At 45.5% G+C, this 25009-nt stretch overlaps 1 protein-coding gene across 1 annotated transcript in view; it reads left to right on the top strand.

Moving 5' to 3' along the window:
- Window positions 1-25009, top strand: part of LOC115131492 (SLIT-ROBO Rho GTPase-activating protein 3) — a 173493-nt gene that overhangs the window by 85211 nt on the left and 63273 nt on the right. The window contains exons 6-17 of the mRNA XM_065001757.1: window positions 1333-1461; window positions 5997-6218; window positions 6417-6518; window positions 7892-8089; window positions 9474-9558; window positions 11052-11079; window positions 14922-15024; window positions 16074-16134; window positions 18278-18355; window positions 18640-18774; window positions 22223-22328; window positions 23705-23932. Of these exons, the coding sequence (XP_064857829.1) occupies window positions 1333-1461; window positions 5997-6218; window positions 6417-6518; window positions 7892-8089; window positions 9474-9558; window positions 11052-11079; window positions 14922-15024; window positions 16074-16134; window positions 18278-18355; window positions 18640-18774; window positions 22223-22328; window positions 23705-23932 (1475 nt within the window). The remainder of the gene's footprint in view (window positions 1-1332; window positions 1462-5996; window positions 6219-6416; window positions 6519-7891; window positions 8090-9473; window positions 9559-11051; window positions 11080-14921; window positions 15025-16073; window positions 16135-18277; window positions 18356-18639; window positions 18775-22222; window positions 22329-23704; window positions 23933-25009) is intronic.

The raw sequence follows: 25009 nt of genomic DNA, 5'->3' as shown, positions 1-25009 counted from the left end.
TGTTGTATTCGGCGCATGTGACAAATACAATTTGATTAGATTTTCAGGGGGAATTTATGCAATGCATCTCCATTATCAGTGCAGCTCAGGGAATCAAAAGGCTGTCAGGCCAACAGCTTTCCTCCCTCCTCAGGCTGCCATCTCTACAGAGATGCTGCCAGGAGAACCATACCAACCCCACTCACTATTTATAACTTGCTGTAGCTATGAACGTTATTTCTCTCCGCGCTGCCTAGTGACTTCATTTTGCAGGCTACAGTGGCAGTCTCATTCAGAATCCTTCTAGCTACCTCCGAACAAAGAAGGAGAGGAGACAAGAAGGAGAGGAGACAAGGATATGAGACAATCAAGCCATAATCCCCTTTTCTCCAATGTACTGTCTTCATTTGCATGATAATGGACATGTGCAATTTGAGTTAGTGAATGATGTATATTTGAAGTACATATGTATGTATTTGAAGTACATGTTATCCAGTATTATCCATCTGGAAGAGGATAATGAGTGGTTTCAAACACACTCACACACAGACACAAGTGGAGGTTTGGCTGTTAAATTGTCTCTCTCTTTAGTCCTGCTTGTGAGCCAAGTCTCAATGATTCTGTGTCGCTGCTTTCCATTTCAGTCAATTGTTTTTGTCAATACCATTATGTATTGGTCTACTAGCATCCATTAGTGATGCTATGTGAACAGCAGACGACTACTTCTTCTGTTTTATGAATCATGTAATATTTCCCAGCCGGATGCGTTAAGCAGATGCAGCATGTCCAGTTACCCATAGCAACAAAGCCAGTGCACCATCTAGAGCTATGTGTTATTTCTGCAATGAGAAATCTAAACGGTTTAAATACAGCATATTTCTATAGATTTCATTCTCGTAGATGACCTGTCATTGACACATTGTAAATATGACTTGTTTTATGTGTGGGCACAATTGGAGAACACTCGTGTGACTGTTTGTGTTAGTCTGTTTTTGTTTGCAAGCACACTGGACCGAAACAATATTTTATGGCTATTTCATTGTTCACATCTGGGCTGTGCAGATTGTTGTGCCAAGTGTTAGCAGACAGACAGAATGGCTGTGAGGGAGTGACTGAAGGACCAGCCTGGGTAGACCACTTATGATATTGTCGACATGGGGCTTCTTAAAAAACATCTCTTACAGTGGACCCCTCTAACCTCTTTCCTTACAACACTAAGCCAGGCCATCAGGCTGCACAGCAATCCTCCTATGTTATTGTGCAAATACCATTTAGCCCACTCAACGTTGCTTCATTTCATGGACTGTTCTCCCCCTCTTTGTCTGCTCTCTTTCTCCCCTCTCCTTCCCCCAGAGGCAAGCCAAGTACTCCGAAAACAAGCTGAAGTGCACTAAAGCCCGCAACGACTATTTGTTGAACCTGGCAGCAACGAATGCCGTTGTGGCGAAATACTACATCCACGATGTCTCTGATATGATTGATGTAAGTATGCGATAGACACACAGGCTGGTGTGTGTCTCACAGCTGGGATTGTCTAATGTTGGTCTAACGTTGGTCTAATGTTGGTCTAACGTTGGTCTAAGGTTGGTGTAATGTTGGTCTAACATTGGTCTAATGTTGGTCTAACGTTGGTCTAAGGTTGGTGTAATGTTGGTCTAACATTGGTCTAACGTTGGTCTAACGTTGGTCTAATGTTGGTCTAACGTTGGTCCAATGTTGGTCTAATGTTGGTCTAACATTGGTCTAACGTTGGTCTAATGTTGGTCTAACGTTGGTCTAAGGTTGGTATAATGTTGGTCTAACATTGGTGTAACGTTGGTCTAATGTTGGTCTAACGTTGCTACACTATATATTCTCACCATCTGTTTCACAGTTCTTAGCCCGTTTGCTGTATTGCTTCAAGCTGCTCTGTTGGTTTGAAACACTGAAAGTGTTTACCTCCATTTTGTGTCTCTTAATCTCAAACACAATAGTTTGTTCTAAGCCCTCCAGTAGTACTGTTGTATGTCTAACTGAATGGCTGAATGACTATATCTAACTGAATGACTATATGTTACCACCCAAAAGGCATTGTTATGATTCTTCTGGAATATGAATGATAACTTCCTGTCAAGGGAATGGTTCAGTGTTGACAGTCAGAATACCTTCCTCCTGGTCTTCTCTTCCCTCTCGTACCCCTGTTCTCCTTTCCTCCCTCTGTCATGCCCTCATATATCTGGGAGGGCTTGGAGTGCTGTCAGGGCTAAGGTCCCTTTGGAAGCTGTGCTGAGAGACTTGGAGCAGAGCGTGGCCCTGTTACTGTCACACACCACACTCTCCCAGGGAGCCAACCAAAACACACTGATGGTGAAACATGACCCTGGGTGGCACAGACACACACACACACACACACACACACACACACACACACACACACAGAAACGAATCTGGTCCTATGTGCTTCCTACTTCAAAACAAAACACTTCCCTTTTATTTTACTTCATTCCTCAAATCTACAGTACAGCCAGGGTTTTCACCCTCTTCTTTTGGTCCACTTCTAATAAATAATGTGTTACGTTGAACTGTATGCAACTTCCCCTCCAGAGTATCCATTGGATTATAGAAATAGAGAGTAATACACAGTTACATGACAGAAAAGACCATACCTAGGTGAACCACCATCATAATTCAAAATGCAAAGCCAATGCAGCCCAGCAGCAAGTCTGCTTGAGAAGTCTGTGATTACGGTTGGTGAACAGGGTGAGTTTGCTTTGTGGACCACTAATGGCTGGAGGAATGAAACCCTAGCCAGGGTCTGGGTGCAGGCTCTGTGTATACAGGCAACTATGTGGCCAGTATGGTTGGCAGGGTTCATTCAGCCCCGGGTTACCTGGTAGTTGTGGCAGGGATCATTCAGCCCCGGGTTACCTGGTGGTTGTGGCAGAGATCATTCAGCCCCGGGTTACCTGGTGGTTGTGGCAGAGATCATTCAGCCCCGGGTTACCTTGTGGTTGTGGCAGGGTCATTCAGCCCCGGGTTACCTGGTGGTTGTGGCAGGGATCATTCAGCCCCGGGTTACCTAGTGGTTGTGGCAGGGATCATTCAGCCCCGGGTTACCTGGTGGTTGTGGCAGGGATCATTCAGCCCCGGGTTACCTGGTGGTTGTGGCAGGAATCATTCAGCCCCGGGTTACCTGGTGGTTGTGGCAGGGATCATTCAGCCCCGGGTTACCTGGTGGTTGTGGCAGGGATCATTCAGCCCCGGGTTACCTGGTGGTTGTGGCAGGGATCATTCAGCCCCGGGTTACCTGGTGGTTGTGGCAGGGTCATTCAGCCCCGGGTTACCTGGTGGTTGTGGCAGGGATCATTCAGCCCCGGGTTACCTAGTGGTTGTGGCAGGGATCATTCAGCCCCGGGTTACCTGGTGGTTGTGGCAGGGATCATTCAGCCCCGGGTTACCTGATGGTTGTGGCAGGGATCATTCAGCCCCGGGTTACCTGGTGGTTGTGGCAGGGATCATTCAGCCCGGGTTACCTGGTGGTTGTGGCAGGGATCATTCAGCCCGGGTTACCTGGTGGTTGTGGCAGGGATCATTCAGCCCGGGTTACCTGGTGGTTGTGGCAGGGATCATTCAGCCCCGGGTTACCTGGTGGTTGTGGCAGGGATCATTCAGCCCGGGTTACCTGGTAGTTGTGGCAGGGATCATTCAGCCCGGGTTACCTGGTGGTTGTGGCAGGGATCATTCAGCCCGGGTTACCTGGTGGTTGTGGCAGGGATCATTCAGCCCCGGGTTACCTGGTGGTTGTGGCAGGGATCATTCAGCCCCGGGTTACCTGGTAGTTGTGGCAGGGATCATTCAGCCCGGGTTACCTGGTGGTTGTGGCAGGGATCATTCAGCCCCGGGTTACCTGGTGGTTGTGGCAGGGATCATTCAGCCCCGGGTTACCTGGTGGTTGTGGCAGGGATCATTCAGCCCCGGGTTACCTGGTGGTTGTGGCAGGGATCATTCAGCCCGGGTTACCTAGTGGTTGTGGCAGGGATCATTCAGCCCCGGGTTACCTGGTGGTTGTGGCAGGGATCATTCAGCCCCGGGTTACCTGGTGGTTGTGGCAGGGATCATTCAGCCCGGGTTACCTGGTGGTTGTGGCAGGGATCATTCAGCCCCGGGTTACCTGGTGGTTGTGGCAGGGATCATTCAGCCCGGGTTACCTGGTGGTTGTGGCAGGGATCATTCAGCCCCGGGTTACCTGGTGGTTGTGGCAGGGATCATTCAGCCCCGGGTTACCTGGTGGTTGTGGCAGGGATCATTCAGCCCGGGTTACCTGGTGGTTGTGGCAGGGATCATTCAGCCCGGGTTACCTGGTGGTTGTGGCAGGGATCATTCAGCCCCGGGTTACCTGGTGGTTGTGGCAGGGATCATTCAGCCCCTGGGTTACCTGGTGGTTGTGGCAGGGATCATTCAGCCCGGGTTACCTGGTGGTTGTGGCAGGGATCATTCAGCCCGGGTTACCTGGTGGTTGTGGCAGGGATCATTCAGCCCCGGGTTACCTGGTGGTTGTGGCAGGGATCATTCAGCCCGGGTTACCTGGTGGTTGTGGCAGGGATCATTCAGCCCCGGGTTACCTGGTGGTTGTGGCAGGGATCATTCAGCCCCGGGTTACCTGGTGGTTGTGGCAGGGATCATTCAGCCCGGGTTACCTGGTGGTTGTGGCAGGGATCATTCAGCCCCGGGTTACCTGGTGGTTGTAGCAGGGATCATTCAGCCCCGGGTTACCTGGTGGTTGTTGCAGGGATCATTCAGCCCCGGGTTACCTGGTGGTTCTACCACCAGATGTTCCCCCTCTCTCCCACCTCCCTGCTGGTCTACTGCTGGGTGGTTACTGTGGTATTGCCCCAGGCCTGCCTGGCCTCTTCTGACACTCTGAACAGGTCAGGGAGTTGGATACAGAGATCCTGCATATGTAAAGTACTGTATGCCTAGAAACATATGATGCAATTGAATTGAGGCTTGAGGCTAGACAGACTTTTGACAATTAGAGAGATTACATCCACTGCAGGGAAAGGGATTGTGAGCACGACTCGCTGTGCTTTGCCGCCACAAGCTTTGCAGAGGATAAGGGCCTGTTTGTCATGCCACACAGAAACAGTCACTAGCAGCCAGACATCAAAACAGACATCCACACTGCAAGTCAGCCCTGTCCACCCGAATCAATGGAAATAAAGTACAGACGTCTTTTGCATGCAAATGAACAATGTCATCAGTTCTGCAGTACCAGTATTCTGCCTGTCAGCACTCCTGCTACAGTCTACTCATGATAGGACCATGATTCAATCAAAGCATGGAACTCATTAGAGCCAGGCAGTGTGTTTCTTATGGGATGTGGCTGTTGAAATACAACTCTGTACCATAAAGAGCTCTGTGCTCCCATATCCTTACTCATTGTACACCGATCCTGTTATAAAACAACCGCAGATATGGGGGTTTATCATTGGAGTCGAGCGCAACTTCCTGTGTGTTTATGAAAGAGCGTTTAGTGAATCACTAAGCAGTCAGACTCAGGCCCCTCGAAGCCTCTTAGAAACCCACTTGGCTATAGTAATGAGGTTAGTTTATGCAGCTCCATGGTTGAGCTAATTATCTTAGGTGTCCTACTGTACTTGCTTCTCTAATTTGGTGTATTCTATTATTCTATTTCTGCTCGTTAACCCCAAACAGTGTTTAATTTGGAATTTAGTTCATGTTGGAGGTCAGGTTACTAACATGCTTGTAGGAAATGATCGGAATTGTGTAACTAAATCGTGTGCATGCTAAAGACTGAGTTCATCACATTGCCTTGTGTATAATGAGGGCATGGATTCAGACTGGTTTGTTAGGTTGTTCATAATTAGGGCCAGTATGTTCTTAGACACATGACCTGTGCTGGAAAACTCTGGACCCTAGGCTTATGCTTCCAGTCAGGTCATGATCAACTCCTTTATTATATTCTACTCTTATGTTAGATATTGTATTATACTATACTATAATGACTGTATCTATAGTGCTGCGACCTGGGCTACCATGCCAGCCTGGCACGTACCTTCAGGACCTACCTGTCAGCTGAGTACAACCTGGAGACTAGTCGCCACGAGGGCCTGGACATCATGGAGAACGCCGTGGACAACCTGGACTCCCGCAGCGACAAGCACAAGATCATGGACATGCACAACCAGGTGTTCTGCCCTCCCATGCGCTTCGAGTACCTGCCCCACATGGGGGACGAGGTGAGAGGTGTTAAATGACTGATACATTTGGTACATTTATAGATTCATACTATATCTTTATCAAAATGTATCCAAGTTACAAGTACAACCAATACATTTTTTAAACCATGGAAACCACATTCATGCCAGCAGCAAGCATGTTTTTTTCCAATCCTGTGAGACAGTTTGCCCAGCCCGTACCTCTCTGTGTCCTCTCAGGTGTGTCAGGTGAGTGCCCAGCAGCCTGTGCAGACTGAGCTTCTGATGCGCTACCACCAGCTGCAGTCCCGCCTGGCCACGCTCAAGATCGAGAACGAGGAGGTGAAGGCTTTTTTGAAATGTACCTTTATTTAACTAGGCAAGTCAGTTAAGAACAAATTCTTATTTACAATGACGGCCTACCCGGCCAAACCCTAACCCGGACGACACTGGGCGAATTGTGCACCACCCTACAGGACTCCCAATCACAGCCAGTTGTGATACAGCCTGGAATCGAACCAGGGTCTGTAGTGATGCCTCTAGTACTGAGATGCAATGCCTTAGACAGCTGCGCCACTCTGGAGTCCATGATAGCGTCCCCCCCCCAGTGTGTCTGTTGCTTCCCCCCACTGAGACTGCTCTGTAGCCTCTGTCACCTCTCTCTTTGACATGCCCAAACTCAGCCGGTCTTTAGAGACCATCAGTTCTCATCGCAAGTCCATTTCAGTGGCCCACACACACTCCTTGGGAGCAGAGAGTATATTCAGCTTCTGATATTAACTTGTGTGAAAACACTAATGGGTGCATGTTCCATGTAGATACAGTACATCACTGTTGATGGTCTATTGTGTGTTGTGATGACTGGTCCTTCTCAGTGGGAGCAGCAGGCAGTGCACACACACACACACACACACACACACACACACACACACACACACACACACACACACACACACATAAACAAACAAACCTCTCACCCTCTGAGTAGATGCAAGTGCTAACGGAGGTGCTAATGACCCTGGCTGGCTAGCTACAGCCTGCCCTGATGACTATGCCTCCGTCTCATAACATCTCATATAACTGGCGGGTAATCTCAGCGCTGTAGAGAAAGAGCCCGCAGCCCTTTTACATCCAGACAAACCAGACGCTCTTCATATTCTGCTGTTATTCTGATGGATGGCTGACCAGTGGGTCATCTGGTACACTGCCTATGAATGAGCCCTGTACCAGTTGTTATTCAGGGTCAATTTGTCTTTGAAATGGGATATGCCAGTGATCGCTCACACTTGACCTTGCACATGTCGTAGGGAACCCTGAAGTTTAAAAAATCTTACTGGCCTATTATGTTACAAAGGACCTGGATCAGATGACTGAGGAGGAAATGCTGTTTCATTTATCACCATTTCATTTTTTGTTGTTGAAATTCTTCCCTTTCTTGTTGTTCTGAAGGACATGGATCAAATTTTTTTTTTTTTAGGCAAGTCAGTTAAGAACAAATTCTTATTTTCAATGACGGCCTAGGAACAGTGGGTTAACTGCCTGTTCAGGGGCAGAACAACAGATTTGTACCTTGTCAGCTTGGGGATTTGAACTTGCAACCTTTCGGTTACTAGTCCAACGCTCTAACCACTAGGCTACCCTGCCACCCCGACTGAGTAGGAAATCCTAGTTCATCTGTCATCGTGTCAGTTGTTGAATCATTCCCTTTGCTGTAGGTGAGGAAGACACTGGACGCCACCATGCAGACCATGCAGGACATGCTGACTGTGGAGGACTTTGATGTGTCCGATGCTTTCCAACATAGCCGCTCCAATGAGTCCATGAAGTCTGTTGCCTCTGAGACCTACATGAGCAAACTGAACGTGGCCAAGAGACGGGCCAACCAGCAGGAGACAGAGGTCTTCTACTTCACTGTGAGTACCTGCCTGCTATACATAGCCTTCATACCTGCCTGCTATACATAGCCTTCATACCTGCCTGCTATACATAGCCGTCATACCTGCCTGCTATACATAGCCTTCATACCTGCCTGCTATACATAGCCTTCATACCTGCCTGTTATACATAGCTGTCATACCTGCCTGCTATACATAGCCTTCATACCTGCCTGCTATACATAGCCTTCATACCTGCCTGCTATACATAGCCGTCATACCTGCCTGCTATACATAGCCTTCATACCTGCCTGTTATACATAGCCTTCATAACGGCCTGTTATGCATAGCCTTCATACCTGCCTGTTATACATAGCCTTCATACCTGCCTGTTATGCATAGCCTTCATACATGCCTGTTATGCATAGCCTTCATACCTGCCTGTTATGCATAGCCTTCATACCTGCCAGTTATGCATAGCCTTCATACCTGCCTGCTATACATAGCCTTCATACCTGCCTGCTATACATAGCCTTCATACCTGCCTGTTATACATAGCCTTCATATCTGCCTGTTATGCATAGCCTTCATACCGGCCTGTTATGCATATCCTTCATAACTGCCTGTTATACATAGCCTTCATACCTGCCTGCTATACATAGCCTTCATACCTGCCTGCTATACATAGCCGTCATACCTGCCTACTATACATAGCCTTCATACCTGCCTGCTATACATAGCCTTCATACCTGCCTGCTATACATAGCCGTCATACCTGCCTGCTATACATAGCCTTCATACCTGCCTGTTATACATAGCCTTCATACCTGCCTGTTATGCATAGCCTTCATACCTGCCTGTTATACATAGCCTTCATACCTGCCTGTTATGCATAGCCTTCATACCTGCCTGTTATACATAGCCTTCATACCTGCCTGTTATGCATAGCCTTCATACCTGCCTGTTATGCATAGCCTTCATACCTGCCTGTTATGCATAGCCTTCATACCTGCCTGTTATGCATAGCCTTCATACCTGCCTGTTATACATAGCCTTCATACCTGCCTGTTATGCATAGCCTTCATACCTGCCTGTTAACTGCCTGTTAAATCTGTTTCATAGTTAAGTAACATACCTGGCTGTACTGCCATAGCCACTGCAGTGTACAGTACTGCACATCAACATCAAGCCATCAGCCATCACACTATTCCATAAAACACATATGACAAGCCCATGCTTTGGAAATCACATGGAAATCCAATTATCCCTGAAACAGATTGAGTTTGTTCCGTACAGAATGAAACTGACTGAATGTGTTCTCTGGCCTCTGTGGTGGATGGCAGGCGTCTCCGCCTGTTCCAGTCACATCCCATTAGCGCTGTTCACTCACTGACGCCTTCATCTGGTCTGTTTGGGTTCACAGAAATTTAAGGAGTTCCTGAACGGCAGCAACCTCATCATTAAACTGCAGGCCAAGCATGACCTCCTGAAGCAGACACTGGGAGAAGGTAAGGCCCCTCGGTCTCTCCACCAATGACATCATATCTATTTAAATCAATGTTAGTTTGACACCCCTTCTCTTAATGCTCCTACTTCCTTCTGGTCACAGTGATGTTAATGGCAGGCGCCAGGCCTTGCGTGTCAACGCCTAGCTCGGTATGAGCCAGAAATCCCTATGTGATAGGTGATGGGTCTGTAAAATGGCCGCCATCAGGCCCAGTAGTGTTGTGGAGCTCTTATCTAATGAGCAAATCTGTACCAGGCAGAGGAACCTGGATGAGACCACATGAACTTGTTTCTTCTCAAGGGGCAGAAGGGAACCAGGGAAGAGGAATTAAGTTCAAATTCAAAGGCGAGTTGCATCAAAGGAATCACAAGAAAACACTAAAGCACCACTCCTCTCTTCTCATTTGCACGAGTGAGACATTGCACTGGTTGGTTCCTGTATGTTGTAGCCTCTAGGAGGATCCTGGAGGAGTATGGGTAATAGAAACCCCCGCCCTTCTCGCAGAGGCCCCTCCCAGGAGGTCCTTTGTCACCTCAGCCGTGAGTAGTTTACGCCCAATCAGTCAGGATGTCCCAGCTCCCAGCAGCACCATCTCAGCAGCTGCTACTGCACCAGGGGTTCCCCTAGTAGAGAGGGACAGCAGGCACAACCAGCTGAGGCCATGCACGCACACACACACACACATCATTTCACACCATACTCACATACAGTGCACAAACTTGGTCGACATGGATTTGTCTTGTCAGTCTAGGCATCCCTAATGTTCCTCTGTCATCTTCAGATCTCTATGAACTGATACCTCAAACTTATTCCTCAGACTGCTTGAATGTGTTTTCATGTGAACATAGCCCACAGCTTGTTTGTTTGTGTGATCGTGGCCCAGTGCTGCTGTCTGTGTAGGGACATACCAACAATGTTTATTATTCAGGTGATCAATCTAGCCTGCTCATTAAGTGTGTGTGTGTGTGTGTGTGTGTGTGTGTGTGTGTGTGTGTGTGTGTGTGTGTGTGAGAGAGAGAGAGAGGTGCTGTCTGTGTGTGTGTTTTTGGTGAAAGTTTGAAAGAAAGTGAAACTATTTGAATATTTGGGTTTGGTGCTTGTGCGTGCAGATGTGTCTCTTTGTGTGCTGAGACATGCACAGGGCTTTGGGACAAAGGGCTCAGTGAGCTGGCACTGACATTAAACAGTGTCACCAGTGTGAGATGACCCCCCCCTGTACCCCCAGTCTTCCACCTCCCACCCAGAGCCCTTTTCTTCCCTCGGGCAGCGGGCCTGCACCCCACAGGGTCCTCTCTGAGGTTTCTACGGCGACAGCTCAATGCCTTTGTCTCAGGGATGCTGTTGTTGCTAGACCATTCAGTTCTCCCTCAATAGCTTTGACTATTCCCATGAAATCCTTCACTGAGCCCTGGTAAAGGAGCAGGAGTTAGCCTGCGCACTGTGCATACCATGCCCTCATATTCTTAATGACATTTCTCTCTTCTGTGTTTGCAGGAGAAAGGGCTGAATGTGGGACTACGAGGTAAGATGTCTTAAGATAACTAAACCATTTCAAATCCCCTGCCTTTGTTCCAAGACGCCTTTTCAACTGAACTTATAGAAATTGGAATTAACATGCACAGTCATTGGGTAGAGTAATAATGATTATTGTATGATGATTATAAAAATTTGACTGTAAAATATACACAGTCCTACACTATCAAGTCTTCAGCCAAATGAACAAAGTCCCTAATGAATGATAACCTACATCTATGTATGTTTCCAAAGATCGTGGTGCATATTTAAGGTTATTTGATGTCAGTGGGTGTCTGATACTTCTCAGATAGAGTTCAGTGTGTCAAATTGGAGGGCCTGTTGTCCGGACCTCTCGCAGTCTCTATGGGGGTGCCACAGGGTTCAATTCTCGGGCCAACTATTTTCTCTGTATACATCAATGATGTCGCTCTTGCTGCTGGTTATTCTCTGATCCACCTCTACGACACCATTCTGTATACTTCTGGCCCTTCTTTGGACACTGTGTTAACAAACCTCCAGACAAGCTTCAATGCATACAACACTCATTCCGTGGACCCCAAATGATCTTAAATGCAAGTAAAACTATATGCATGCTCGTCAACCGATCGCTGCTCGCACGCGCCAGCCCGTCTAGCATCACTACTCTGGACGGTTCTGGCTTAGAATATGTGGACATCTATAAAAACCTAGGTGTCTGGTTAGACTGTAAACTCTCTTTCCAGACTCACATTAAACATCTCCAATCCAAAATTAAATCTAGAATTGGCTTCCTATTTCGCAACAAAGCATCCTTCACTCATGCTGCCAAACATACCCTCGTAAAACTGACCATCCTACCGATCCTCGACTTCGGCGATGTCATTTACAAAATAGCCTCCAACACTCTACTCAGCAAATTGTATGTAGTCTATCAAAGTGTCATCCGTTTTGTGACCAAAGCCCCATATACCACCCACCACTGCGACCTGTATGCTCTCGTTGGCTGGCCTTCGCTTCATATTCGTCGCAAAGCCAACTGGCTCCAGGTCATCTATAAGTCTTCGCTAGGTAAAGCCCCGCCTTATCTCAGCTCACTGGTCACCACAGCAGCACCCACCCGCAGCACAAAGCCAACTCCTCCTTTGGTTGCCTTTCCTTCCAGTTCTCTGCTGCCAATGACTGGAACGGAAATCACTAAAGCTGGAGTCTTACATCTCCCTCACTAACTTTAAGCATCAGCTGTCAGAGCAGCTTACCGATCATTGCACCTGTACATAACCCATCTGTAAATAGCCCACCCAACTACCTCATCCCCATATTGTTATTTATTTATTTTGATCCTTTGCACCCCAGTATCTCTACTTGCACATTCATCTTCTGCACATCTATCACTCCAGTGTTAATGCTAAATTGTAATTATTTCGCCACAATGGCCTATTTATTGCCTTACCTCCCTAATCTTACTACATTTGCACACCCTGTATATAGATTTTTCTGTTGTGTTATTGACTGTACGTTTGTTTATCCCATGTGTAACTGTGTTGTTGTTTGTGTCGCACTGCTTTGCTTTATCTTGGCCAGGTCGCAGTTGTAAAGGAGAACTTGTTCTCAACTGTCCTCCCTGGTTAAATAAAGGTGAAATTAATCAAAACAAATGAACAAGCTACTGCAGGTCATACAGGATGGAGTTCTCAGAGCATCTTGTTCACATACAACCATTATTTTCGGCTCCATTTACCTTATTGCCAGGAGTTAATACAAACCTAAGCATCATGTGATGCAAAGCCACAATGAGCAGAATGGTTGAGGCTGAGTTTAGAGTTCTGGCTGGATGGCAGAGTGGACAGGGCTGTGTGTCACTGCTCTCTGTCTCTGGGAAGGGCTCCAGGACCGCAGTGCAGTTGGAGCAGGCATGCTGTTAGTGTGTGTGTGTGTGTGTGTGTGTGTGTGTGTGTGTGATATTATTGAAGTAAATTCGTAAGTGTATTTTAATATGTTTTGTCATATTTTTATAAGTTTGGATAAGACTAAAATATCTTTTAGGAATGCTACTTTGGTTGAGCCTGACGACTCCTCTACTGCTCTGTCGTTTTCTACAATCTTTAGTCTGAGATCGTTCAAAACAAATTCATCAGCGATTGGATCGTCTCTAGCCAATCAGAGCATCAATGCCAGTCACCGCCTCTTCACCCACGTGTTTTCTGGCCTTGACCCAACCCATCGGTTCTGGACCAATCAGACGGTCCCAAATGTGTTCGCATTCGGTGAAGGGTCAGGGAGGTACTCAGATCCAGACTCATTGTGGAGAATAAACTAACGTCCGTGGGCGTAGCGTAGCGTTTGGCCAGAGCAAGGAGTCTGGATAGCCAGGCAAACTTTAGTTTGCCCTGTCCATGACCGGCCTTTGCTGAAGTACCACCGGTCTGCTAACCACACTGTACTGAGTGTACAAACCATTAGGAACACCTGCTCTTTCCATGACATAGACTGACCTGGTTAATCCAGGTGAAAGCTATGATCCCTTATTGATATGACCTGATAAATTCACTTCAATCAGTGTAGATGAAGGGGAGGAGACAGGTTAAAGTGTCACGCCCTGACCTTAGTTATCTTTGTTTTCTTTATTATTTTGGTTAGGTCAGGGTGTGATGAGGGTGGTTGGTTTAGTTTTTGTATTGTCTAGGTGTTTTTGTATTGTCTAGGTGTTATTGTCCTGTCTAGGGTTTTTGTATATCTATGGGGTTTTAGTATGTCTAGGTATATGTAGGTCTATGGTGGCCTGAATTGGTTCCCAATCAGAGACAGCTGTTTATCGTTGTCTCCGATTGGGGATCCTATTTAGGTTGCCATTGTCTATGTGTAGTTGCATGTCAGCACTCGTGTTTATAGCGTCACGGTTGGGTTGTATAGTTTCTTCTGTTTTCTTTCTTCATTAAAATAATGTATTCATCTCACGCTGTGACTTGGTCTCCTCGTTATGACGAACGTGACAAAGAAGGATTTTTAAGCCTTGAGACAATTGAGACATGGATTGTGTATGTGTGCCATTCAGAGGGTGAATGGGCAAGACAAAGTATTTAAGTGCTTTTGAACAGGGTATGGTAGTAGGTGCCAGGCCCACCGGTTTGTGTCAAGAACTGCAACGCTGCAGGGTTTCTCACGCTTCAGTTTCCTGTGTGTATCAAGAATGGTCCACCACCCAAAGGACATCCAGCAAACTTCGCACAACTGTGGGAAGCATTGTAGTCAACATGGGCCAGCATCCCTGTGGAACGCTTTTGACACCTTGTAGAGTCCATTCCCCAACGAATTGAGGCTGTTCTGAGGGCAAAAGAGGGGGTGCAATAAATATTAGGAAGGTGTTCCTAATGTTTTGTACACTCAGTGTATATGTCAGGGATAACCTGAACTCTCAGCAGGTGTGCTTGATTTTATAAGCTCTGATGAATAATTTTTACATTCAGCTATATATTAGGAATCATTAACCTCTCCTGTTTTCAATAAGTCAGTCAGAGTGGGTTTTATGAAGGGGCCCCCAGCCTCCGAGACACTCAGGGACCCAACACTCCCAGCAGCCCAGCCTAGCGCTGCCTAAGGGTTAATTACAGGGCAGAGCCATCAGGTTTAAATAACACACACCAGTAAGTGAAAAAACGTCTAATTTTGGTAGACTTTTCAACATCTGGATATGGATCACTTCCTCCTGCTTACACACATAAAATAAAATAGAGCAGATGGGGATATTTGGGAAGGTAGAAGTCAGGACAATTGAGAGATGTTTGTATATCTGCATTTTAGCCTTGCGTGTTCGTTCAACTGTTTCACAGCATATGGTGTTTTTGTTCCCTTCCTCACCCGTCATCTCCCCAGGCCCCCCACTCTACCCCCTAAACCACAGAAAATGCGGAAGCCTAGGCCGCGCTCCATCTATAACCATAAACTGTTTAACGGCAATATGGAGACCTTCATCAAGGTACCCGCCCATGGCTAGGGTGTGTGAATTAGTGCCCTCTGTGGGGCTGGAAAGAGAGGGCAGCTAGGGTCCTCCTCTCTCTCCCTTGCTCTCTCTTCCTGCTCACTGCTCAACCTCATCCCGTAACCTCTGTCTTTAACCTCAACTCCTCTTCCTCTCTTCCATGGCTCTGACGATGCACACAGACAGGGTGAAAGAGGATTAGTGTCTCCCTATCCTTTTAGATGTAGTAGTAGCACAGGCCTCTAACCTCGGCTAATCCTCAGACGTGAGGATACCGTGTCTCATAGTCCCCATTGTGGCTCTGTAGAGAGCCCTGTGCTAGTTGGTTCTGTCCCTCACTGCACCCCGTCTCACTGCATCTCAAGCCATCCCAGCGGCCTCTGACCTGTGCTTATCCTCCAGGCCTCCAGGGGGGGCTCTGTCTGTCATCTGTGCTTCTCTAACTGTGTTGCCTCTCTGCCTCCTTCCCTCTGCACCTCCTTGCTGCGCTACTTTCTGCCCCAGGGGAAGACGGAATGCCCGTACCCGCAACCAGGTACTATCAGTGGGGGGTGGTAGGATGGGAGGTAGGGCGCGTGGCACGGTGCTGTAGAGTGGGTCCACCTGAAAACTATTACACTAATAGTTCTACATGCTGATTTCTGCCTTCTCCTCCACACGCAGTCGTACTAATGTGCTCCAATAGCATGGCACTGCTACTCCACTTGTTTCATGACTGTTTGCTTGCTATAATGAGGGGCTGTGAATAGCAATGGTTTATATCTGTCACTTTAATGGTGCTCATTTGAATGTTGGTGGACACTGCTGTTTATGAAGCCATCAAGAAGAGGCATTTATTTCCTTATGCCAGGGTGCAGGGCAGGCCTAGAATACTCTGTGCTCTGATTAATAGAATACACAGTATGCTGAAATGTATGTTGTTTTACATAAACAACAGAATCTATCAATATGGACAGTCTAGTATTTGTGGTTAATAATTTTCTTGTCACTGTATTAGTGTCAGTCATCCATGCTTTGCTCTCACTATTGCCATGATTTGCTCTCAGGATTCAGGTCAACCTATTCCTCTTGTGGTTGAGAGCTGTATTCGACACATCAATTTGTATGGTAAGTCTACTAAAATGACACCTTTACTGTATTGACTGTATAGAAGGGTATTCAGAAAGCTATGAACTCCACTGTGAACATAACAGATGATATATCCTCTGGGTAGAGGTAATACAGTCATTAAAACATCTCCAGGTCTTGAGACATAAAGTGCCAGTCAAAAGTTTGGACACTCCTACTCATTCCAGAGTTTTTCTGTATTTTTACTACTTTCTACATTGTATACTAATAGTGAAGACATCACAACTAGGAAATAGCACATATGGAATCATGTAGTAACCAAAAAAGTGTTAAACAAATCAAAATATTTTTTAGATTTGAGATTTTCCAAGTAGCCACCTTTTGCCTTGATGACAGCTTTGCACACTTTTGGCATTCTCTCAACCAGCTTCATGAGGTAGTCACCTGGAATGCATTTCAATTAACAAGTCTGCCTTGTTAAAAGTTAATTTGTGGAATTTTTTCCTCCTTAATATGTTTGAGACAATCAGTTGTGTTGTGACACAGGTAAGGGTATACAGAAGATAGCCCTTTTTGGTAAAAGACCATATTATGTCAAGAACCGCTCAAGTAAGCAAAGCGAAATGACAGTCTATAATTACTTCAAGACATGAAGGTCAGTCAATCTGGAAAATTTCAAGAACTTTGAAAGTTTCTTCAAGTGCAGTTGAAAAACCATCAAGCGCTATGATGAAACTGGCTCTCATGAGGACCGCCACCGGAAAGGAAGACCCAGAGTAACCTCTACTGCAGAGGATAAGTTCATTAGAGTTACCAGCCTCAGATGGCAGCCCAAATAAATGTTCAAGTAACAAACACCTCTCAACATCAACTGTTCATAGGAGACAGCATGAATCAGGCCTTCATGGTCGAATTGCTGCAAAGAAACCACTACTAAAGGACACCAATAAGAAGAAGAGACTTGCGTGGGCCAAGAAACATGAGCAATGGACATTAGACAGGTGGAAATCTGTCCTTTGGTCTGATGAGTCCAAATTTGAGATTTTTGGTTCCAACCTCTGTTTCTTTGTGAGCCGCAAAGTAGGTGAACGGATGATCTCCATATGTGTGGTTCCCACCATGGAGCATGGGGGAGGAGGTGGGATGGTGTGGGGGTGCTTTGCTAGTGACACTGTGATTTATTTAGAATTCAAGGCACACTTAACCAGCATGGCTACCACAGTATTCTGCAGTGATATGCCATCCCATGTGGTTTGCGCATAGTGGGGCTATCATTTGTTTTTCAACAGGACAATGACCCAAAACACACCTCCAGGCTGTGTAAGGGCTATTTGGTGATGGAGTGTTGCATCAGATGACCTGGCCTCCACAATCACCCGACCTCAACCCAATTGAGATGGTTTGGGATGAGTTGGACCGCAGAGTGAAGGAAAAGCAGCCAACAAGTGCTCAGCATATATGGGAACTTCTTCAAGACTGTTGGAAAAGCATTCCAGGTGAAGCTGGTTGAGAGAATGCCAAGAGTGGGCAAATCTGTCATCAAGGCAAAGGGTGGCTATTTGAAGAATCTAAAATATATTTTGATTTCTTTAACACATTTTTGGTTACTACATGATTCCATATGTGTTTCATAGTTTTGATATCTTCACTATTATTTTTACAATGTAGAAAATAGTACAAATAAAGAAAAGCCCTTAAATGAGTACTGTAGGTCTATCCAAACTTTTGACTGGTACTGTTCCTGCTTTGATTTAACACCTCAGCCCCCAGTAAATAATGTGACAGGAGCGTGGTAACACATCACGTGGCAGCGCATCACGCATAGGGACTGACAGGTCCCTTGGTCTTTGTTTACTAATCACTTCAACCTTCCCTCCTCATATCTTCATCCTTCTGTCCGCCTCCACATCTGACTCCAGCCATAGTGGTGTAGCCCCAAGGCCTGTACCCCCCTCCTGACCCCTCCCCCCTAGACCTAATCAAACACCCACAAACTGATTAGGGGTTCTCTAACAGAAACCATAGGCAGCAGACCATCTGAGGGGCCTCACCTGGAAGAAGAAAAAACATGTCCCTTTATGACTAGATTACATTTCATGTAGTCGGCCGTCTTGGTGTGGGAATAATGGTGGGCTCAGGCTCAGCCTTGGACTCAGTATGATGTTTCTATGTGTTGTTGCAGGGCTCCAGCAGCAGGGCATTTTCCGTGTGCCTGGATCCCAGGTGGAGGTTAATGATATTAAAAACTCATTTGAGAGAGGTAGGTCCCTGGTGAGACTGGAGGTAATTGGTGATAGATTAGCTTTTAGTTTTTCCTCTACAGCTCAGGATCAATAACACTAAAAACCCATTGAACTTCAGACATACAGTAGATATCTTCATAATATTTTCTACGTGTAACAAGCAAGAATTTGTAAGCCCACTTTAAAAAAAGATATATATGTACAGTTATGAATTATTTATTGGCAAATCTTTTCAGTGATTCAGTTCTGTTGCAGTGGTCAGATACTCCAAAAGAATAACTCTACTCTATTGTTTTACTAGGCGAAGACCCATTGATTGAAGACCAGAATGAACATGACATCAACTCAGTGGCAGGGGTCCTCAAGCTGTACTTCAGGGGCCTGGAGAACCCTCTGTTCCCCAAGGAACGCTTCCTGGATCTCATGTCTACTATAAGTGAGTAGACTCTACACCAGGGGTGGGCAAACTTTTTGACTCGCGGGCCACAATGGGTTCTAAAATTTGACAGAGGGGCCGGGCCAGGAGCATTTGGAGGGAGTGTTTGGGCCGGATATACTAAAGCATTAAATGTAGTGTGTGCAAACCTCATAGCACAGTAAGAACACTACAACCCAATTTATTAACTGTCTTTCAAATGTGAAAAATAGCCCTTATCAGTTAATAAATTTGTCTCAAGGAATATGCAAGATATGGCATTTACATACTATTTCGCAGATACTGGGAGGAGGAAATGTAAATAGATTAAAATAACATACGCACTGTGATTTATCAAGATTGCGTCTGTTTTTAATAAGTTTCAATCGAAGGTGCAAAGTTAAAGAAATCAACATTTATTGAAAAATGGAATCACTTTCAACATTCAAAACATATTATTACACAACGAAATACTCAAGCTCAATAATATCTACTTGTGTTAAACTCTGCAAAATCATGGATGGATTGTCCTGACCGCGCGCTCTACAAACTCGCCACGGACGCCCTCGCCTTCACGCGCAAACAGTACACAGACATAGGCTGTATTAAATATCCTACCTGCAGCTGAAAATTTAAATTTAAATTAAGAGCGATGTGCGGCGTGTTAATTAAGCTACTGTACCGCTGCTGTGCGTAAATGCGCATTGCTCTTAATTAAAAGACGCACTTCCAAACTTTCCATATGCATTTTTTCATAACACAGCAGAAAAACTCACCATTTCAGTGGGAACAGTGTTGTTGGTCTCCCTTTTTTGCCAGTGCATCAAAGTCTGGAGTTAGTTTTGTTGTGGCAATTCTCAGGACAGATCTGAGGTGTTGGTCAGTTAACTTGGATCTGTGATGGGCTTTGTTGATTTTCATGACGCTAAACGTCTGCTCACACACGTAGCGCCGTCCTCCGGAGGTTTGGAAACGCAGTCTCGTTAAGTGAAGCGTAAAAGTCATTCAGTTTAAGAGACTTGAACTTCTCCTTTGAGACGGAGTCAGACTGAAGATCGATCAGTTCCAATTGCAGCTCCTGCGGTGCTGATTCGGGGTCTTGTGACAGGGGACAGGACACCAGTTGAAGTGACTTGTCAATTTTTTCAAAATCACAGAACCGATGGCAAAATTCTCTGTGCAGATCGTCCAGTGATTTGCAGTATTTCTTCGCATTTCGGGCGGCCTCTTTCTGCACGGCTAGTGTGGGGAAATGTGCGAAAGATTTGTTTGACATTTGCCTGGAGAATAAAACCAGCTTGGATTTGAAGGCTCTCACATTTGTGTACATGTCGTGCGCAAACTGATCTTTCCCCTGTAGCTTCACGTTCAGCTCATTCATGTGTGAAAATATGTCCACAGCAAACGCAAAGTCACAAAGCCAGTTTGTGTCGCTCAGCTCGGGAATTCTTCGTTTCCCCATTAAATTAAAAAATGAGCGAATCTCGTCTTTGAGCTCCCAGACTCGTTGAAACACTTTCCCCAAACTTAACCAGCGGACGCGAGAGTGGTAAATTAGGTCCTGGTGATCCGCATTAGTTTCTTCCAGGAACGTAATGAACTGACGATGATTAAGTCCCCTTGCTCGTATGAAGTTAACAAGTTTTACAACTGGATCCACGACGTGATTAAGCTGCAATACAGACTTACACAGAGACTCCTGATGAATGATGCAGTGAAGTAAAATAACATCCTGGTCAGGGTTTTCTTCTTTCACTTTATCCTGGATTCTTTTCAGCAGCCCGATGTTTGTTCCAGTTAAATTTGGCGATCCATCCGTGGTGACATTGGCAAGTTTACTCAAAGGTAGCTTCATTCTCTCGATGACAGCAGACACCTGTTCATATAAGTCCTCTCCTCGCGTTTTCCCTTTCAGTGATTCCATGCTCAAAAGCTCCTCCGTTATCTCAAAACTGTCGTTAATCCCTCGGATAAAAATTAGGAGCTGAGCAGTGTCTTTTATGTCGTTACTTTCATCCAGTGCTAGTGAATATAACTTAAAGGACTCCGCCTTTTTGTTTAACTCGCTGACTATATCTTCGTCAATCAGTTCCACGCGGCGAGTCACTGTCCTGCGTGCTAAACTGATTTTTTCAAACTTGGCTTTGCTCTCCGGACACAAGAGACCTGCTGTCTCTACCATGCACTCTTTCAAAAACTCGCCTTCGGAGAAAGGCTTGCTAGCCTTTGCTAATTTGAATGCCAGCAAATAACTTGCCTTGGTACTTGACTCTTGAATTGCAGTTTGTCGGTGAAAAAGTTCTGTTGACTCTGTAAATTAGCTGCCAACCTCTGAGCAGTAGCCGCCCGTTCTTGTGTTGACTGCTTGCTAGCATAGTTTGCATGCTTCGTGGCAAAGTGACGGCTGATATTGTACTCTTTGAAAACCGCAACAGCTTCTTGGCATATCAGACATACAGCCGTTGATCGGACTTCAGTGAAGAAGTATTTTGTTGTCCACTCCTTATTAAACACTCGGCATTCGCTGTCCACTTTCCTTCTCTTTGGTCCGCTCATTTTCACAGAAGGGCTTAATGGTGACGTGAAACTAAGTGAAAATTAAAGTGAAATAAAGAGAAATACGCGCCACTCCAACAACGGTCAATGTGTTTTGAGTGCGCCATCTATTGGGGAAACGTGGGCATTGCAGGGAAAGGGGAAAAAAGGAGGTTTTTACTATAATTTGGACAAGTTCGGCGGGCCGGATTAAAAAGCCTAACGGGCCGTATGTGGCCCGCGGGCCGTAGTTTGCCCATGTCTGCTCTACACTGTTGGTCAATGTAGTAAATGTGTTCAGGGTAAATGAAATGATACCATATTCCTATCCATCTGGGTGGTGAAATAACACCACTGGGGCTACAGTACAGTACATGCCTTTGGATTATTCACACTATCTAGGTGGGTACCTCACTAGTAGAGATCAGAATCAAAATAGAAGAGAGAGAAGCCAACCTCCAGGTCCACAGATACATCATCACGCCCCAACCTCTACACCCTACACACACTGCTTTATGGTATAGTAGGGTAGGGTCTAGAGGCACGCAGTGGAACACATGGAAACAATCTCAACACCATGGCTGTCTGCCTGCCTGTGATTCAGTAGAAACCCAATAGGAAGGGAGGAGAGAGGGGACCACATCAGTCTACTAACTCAGCACAGCTTTGCAGTGTTTCACCCTGCTCCAGATAGCCCAGTCACTCAAATCACCATATCCTCCGATTTAAATGAGGAGGGGTTATCTATTAATAATAGGAGTGTTTGTGTTGTCATTACACACCCTTAGTATGACTGCCAGCCCCCTGCTAAAGTCTGATCATTCTGTATATTCAATAGATCATGGTGTTGTTATGGAGCATCATGTCTTTATTTTCCTCCCATTAATCTCAGTGCCAGGTGGTGTTATGACTCTCTGGGCTTCTTCTGTTTCAGAGCTGGAGTCTGGAGCTGAGAGAGCGCATCACGTCCAGCAGATTGTTGTGACTCTTCCTCGCACCGTCATCATCGTCATGAGATACCTGTTCGCTTTCCTCAATCAGTAAGTTGGCCACATTGACATAACAACTCACATATCACAGTCCTCTGTTGTTGAATAGAGTTGTCCCTATACCAGAGAACCTATACACTAAGGGCATACAGTAAAACAGGATGGAGTGAAGGTCTAAAATTATAACTTTTGTAAAAACTTCGGAGCCGAGGGGGGGGGGGGGTGAATCCCTGTACTGCACTAAATCAACAAAACTAGTGAATCTCTGCTGCAGTATTCAGAGAGTTATTGAACAGCCCTACTGTTCACCTCCTATTTATTACCGCGTCTGCCAGCAGCTCTTTAGAACTTATTTACGGGCTCAGAAACAGATCCATCAACCCAGTAATATACCTGTCCTGTTTTATTGGGCTGTTATTGATGCTCCCTTTGCTTGGTTCCACTGCAGAACAAAGCGTTTGATTCCACATTCAGACTTTTACCTCTGTGTTTTATACCCCCCTCAGACAGTTAGGCTCTGGGCCAGCTGTAGTTCTTTACTGCTCCACACCACTCTGTTCTGATTATGAGCCCCTCTTAAAACAGATGAGTGTGAGGATAGGCCGTTTGCCTGACTAGGATGTTGCTGGAAGGGAGGATGGGCTTACTGCCCCCTAAACCAGGATGGCTTATTAATAGGCCTGTTAAACTGTGAAGTTTTAAGGGCAGGCCTGTTAAGGTTGGAAGGGTGTGGGAATCTAAGCTTAACAGGGAGACTGAGGAATGTGCTAGCTAAGTTGAGATGTTGGGGGTTATTGAAACTAAAGGTAGGGGGTTTAAGGATTTTCTTATACTGAGATGTGGTGGAGGGGCAAAATGGATCTCAACTCATGTAGTAAAGTACATGTTGCTACTTCAGTGAAGTTGTAGATCTCAACTCACTGTAGAGTGTAGAGTCTACAGTCACAGCCATACTCAACCCTCTTTATATTACAGTTAATCAAATGGCTACCCGGACTATTTGCATTGTGTGCCCCCTCTCTTTTTACGCTGCTGCTACTCTCTGTTTATCATATATGCATAGTCACTTTAACCATATCTACATGTACATACTACCTCAATCAACCTGACTAACCGGTGTCTATATGTAGCCTCGCTACTTTTATAGGCTCGCTGCTGTATATAGCCTGTCTTTTTACTGTTGTTTTATTTCTTTACTTACCTGTTGTTCACCTAATACCTTTTTTGCACTATTGGTTAGAGCCTGTAAGTCTACTACACCTGTTGTATTCGGCGCACATGACAAATAAACTTTGATTTGATTTGGGAAACAGATAGGCCTCACTTCTATTGGGAAACGTAGGTCTTTGAGTATGTTTAATGGATCCACCCATCAATTCACCTCATAATGTAAATATGAAGTTCACTCTCTCTCTCTTCCCCTCCAGTCTATCCCAGTACAGTGATGAGAACATGATGGATCCCTATAACCTGGCCATCTGCTTCGGCCCCACCCTGATGCCCATCCCCGACGGACAGGACCCTGTAGCCATCCAGGCGCATGTCAATGAGGTCATCAAGACCATCATCATCCACAACGAGGTCATCTTTCCCAGCCACCGTGAGCTGGACGGGCCAGTCTATGAGAAGTGCATGACTGGAGGAGAGGAGTACTGGTGAGAAGTAGCTAGACCTGGGAGGTCACCATCTTTAAGACCTGCATTGAAGACATACTGTATGGCTAAGGCTAAAGCAGTAATACTGTTACTTGTGTAACCCTGGGTTTAGCACCAGTACAGTTAGATTGTTCTTCTTCTGGCTGCTCCAGCATATGGCATGGTCACTCACAGACTACATTACCATCCTGCTTGATAATGTGGTGAAAAGAGCGGAATTTGGAGTGTGTAGTAGAGATGAGGATGCTAGGCTCATTTATGTAAAGCTTGAGTGCATTCCTTATGGGGGTGGTTTTTTCTTAAGCACATGCTTTGACAGACAGTGCTTGGATATAATACTTAAGATAATTAATTTGATCTAGTGGCTAGAAATGTGGAATGGTATTTAGTTAAAGAGCAGGTTTGCATGGAAGGATACATTATGTAACTGTTTAAATGGCCTTTTCTCGTTGTTGCGTTTTATCCCAATATTCATTATACAGATACTCTAAAGTTCATGTAGAACTAATTATTCAAATCAAAATCAAATCAAAGTTGATTTGTCATGTGCACAGGATACAACAGGTTTAAACAGTGCAGTGAAATGCTTACTTGCAGGCTCTTTCTCAACAATGCCATATTCATTATCAAGGTAAAGAAATAGAAAAGTGTCAAATCCAGAATAGATTATTTTAAAAAGAGCCCCGAATTAATACTAAATCAGGGAAATAAAAACACACAAGAAATAATATAGACAGGAGAATGTAAGCTATATGCAAGGCCAGTACCATATCAATGGGCAGGGATACTGGTGATAGTTCAGGTAGATACTGTACAGTGCATTCAAAAAGTATTCAGACTCCTTAATTTTTTTCACATTTTGTTATGTTACAGCCTTATTCTTAAATGTATTGAGTTGGTTTTTTTCCTCATCAATCTACACACAGTACCCAATAATGACAAAGCAAAAACAGTTGGTTTTTTTCCTCATCAATCTACACACAGTACCCAATAATGACAAAGCAAAAACAGTTGGTTTTTGTGTGTGCAAATTTATACAAAATAAATAACTGAAATATCACATTTACATAAGTATTC

Source organism: Oncorhynchus nerka, linkage group LG2 (assembly GCF_034236695.1).
Source record: "Oncorhynchus nerka isolate Pitt River linkage group LG2, Oner_Uvic_2.0, whole genome shotgun sequence".
Lineage (NCBI taxonomy): Eukaryota > Metazoa > Chordata > Actinopteri > Salmoniformes > Salmonidae > Oncorhynchus > Oncorhynchus nerka.
Note: the sequence above shows the minus strand (reverse complement) of the source record. Positions and strands in the feature narration are given on the sequence as shown.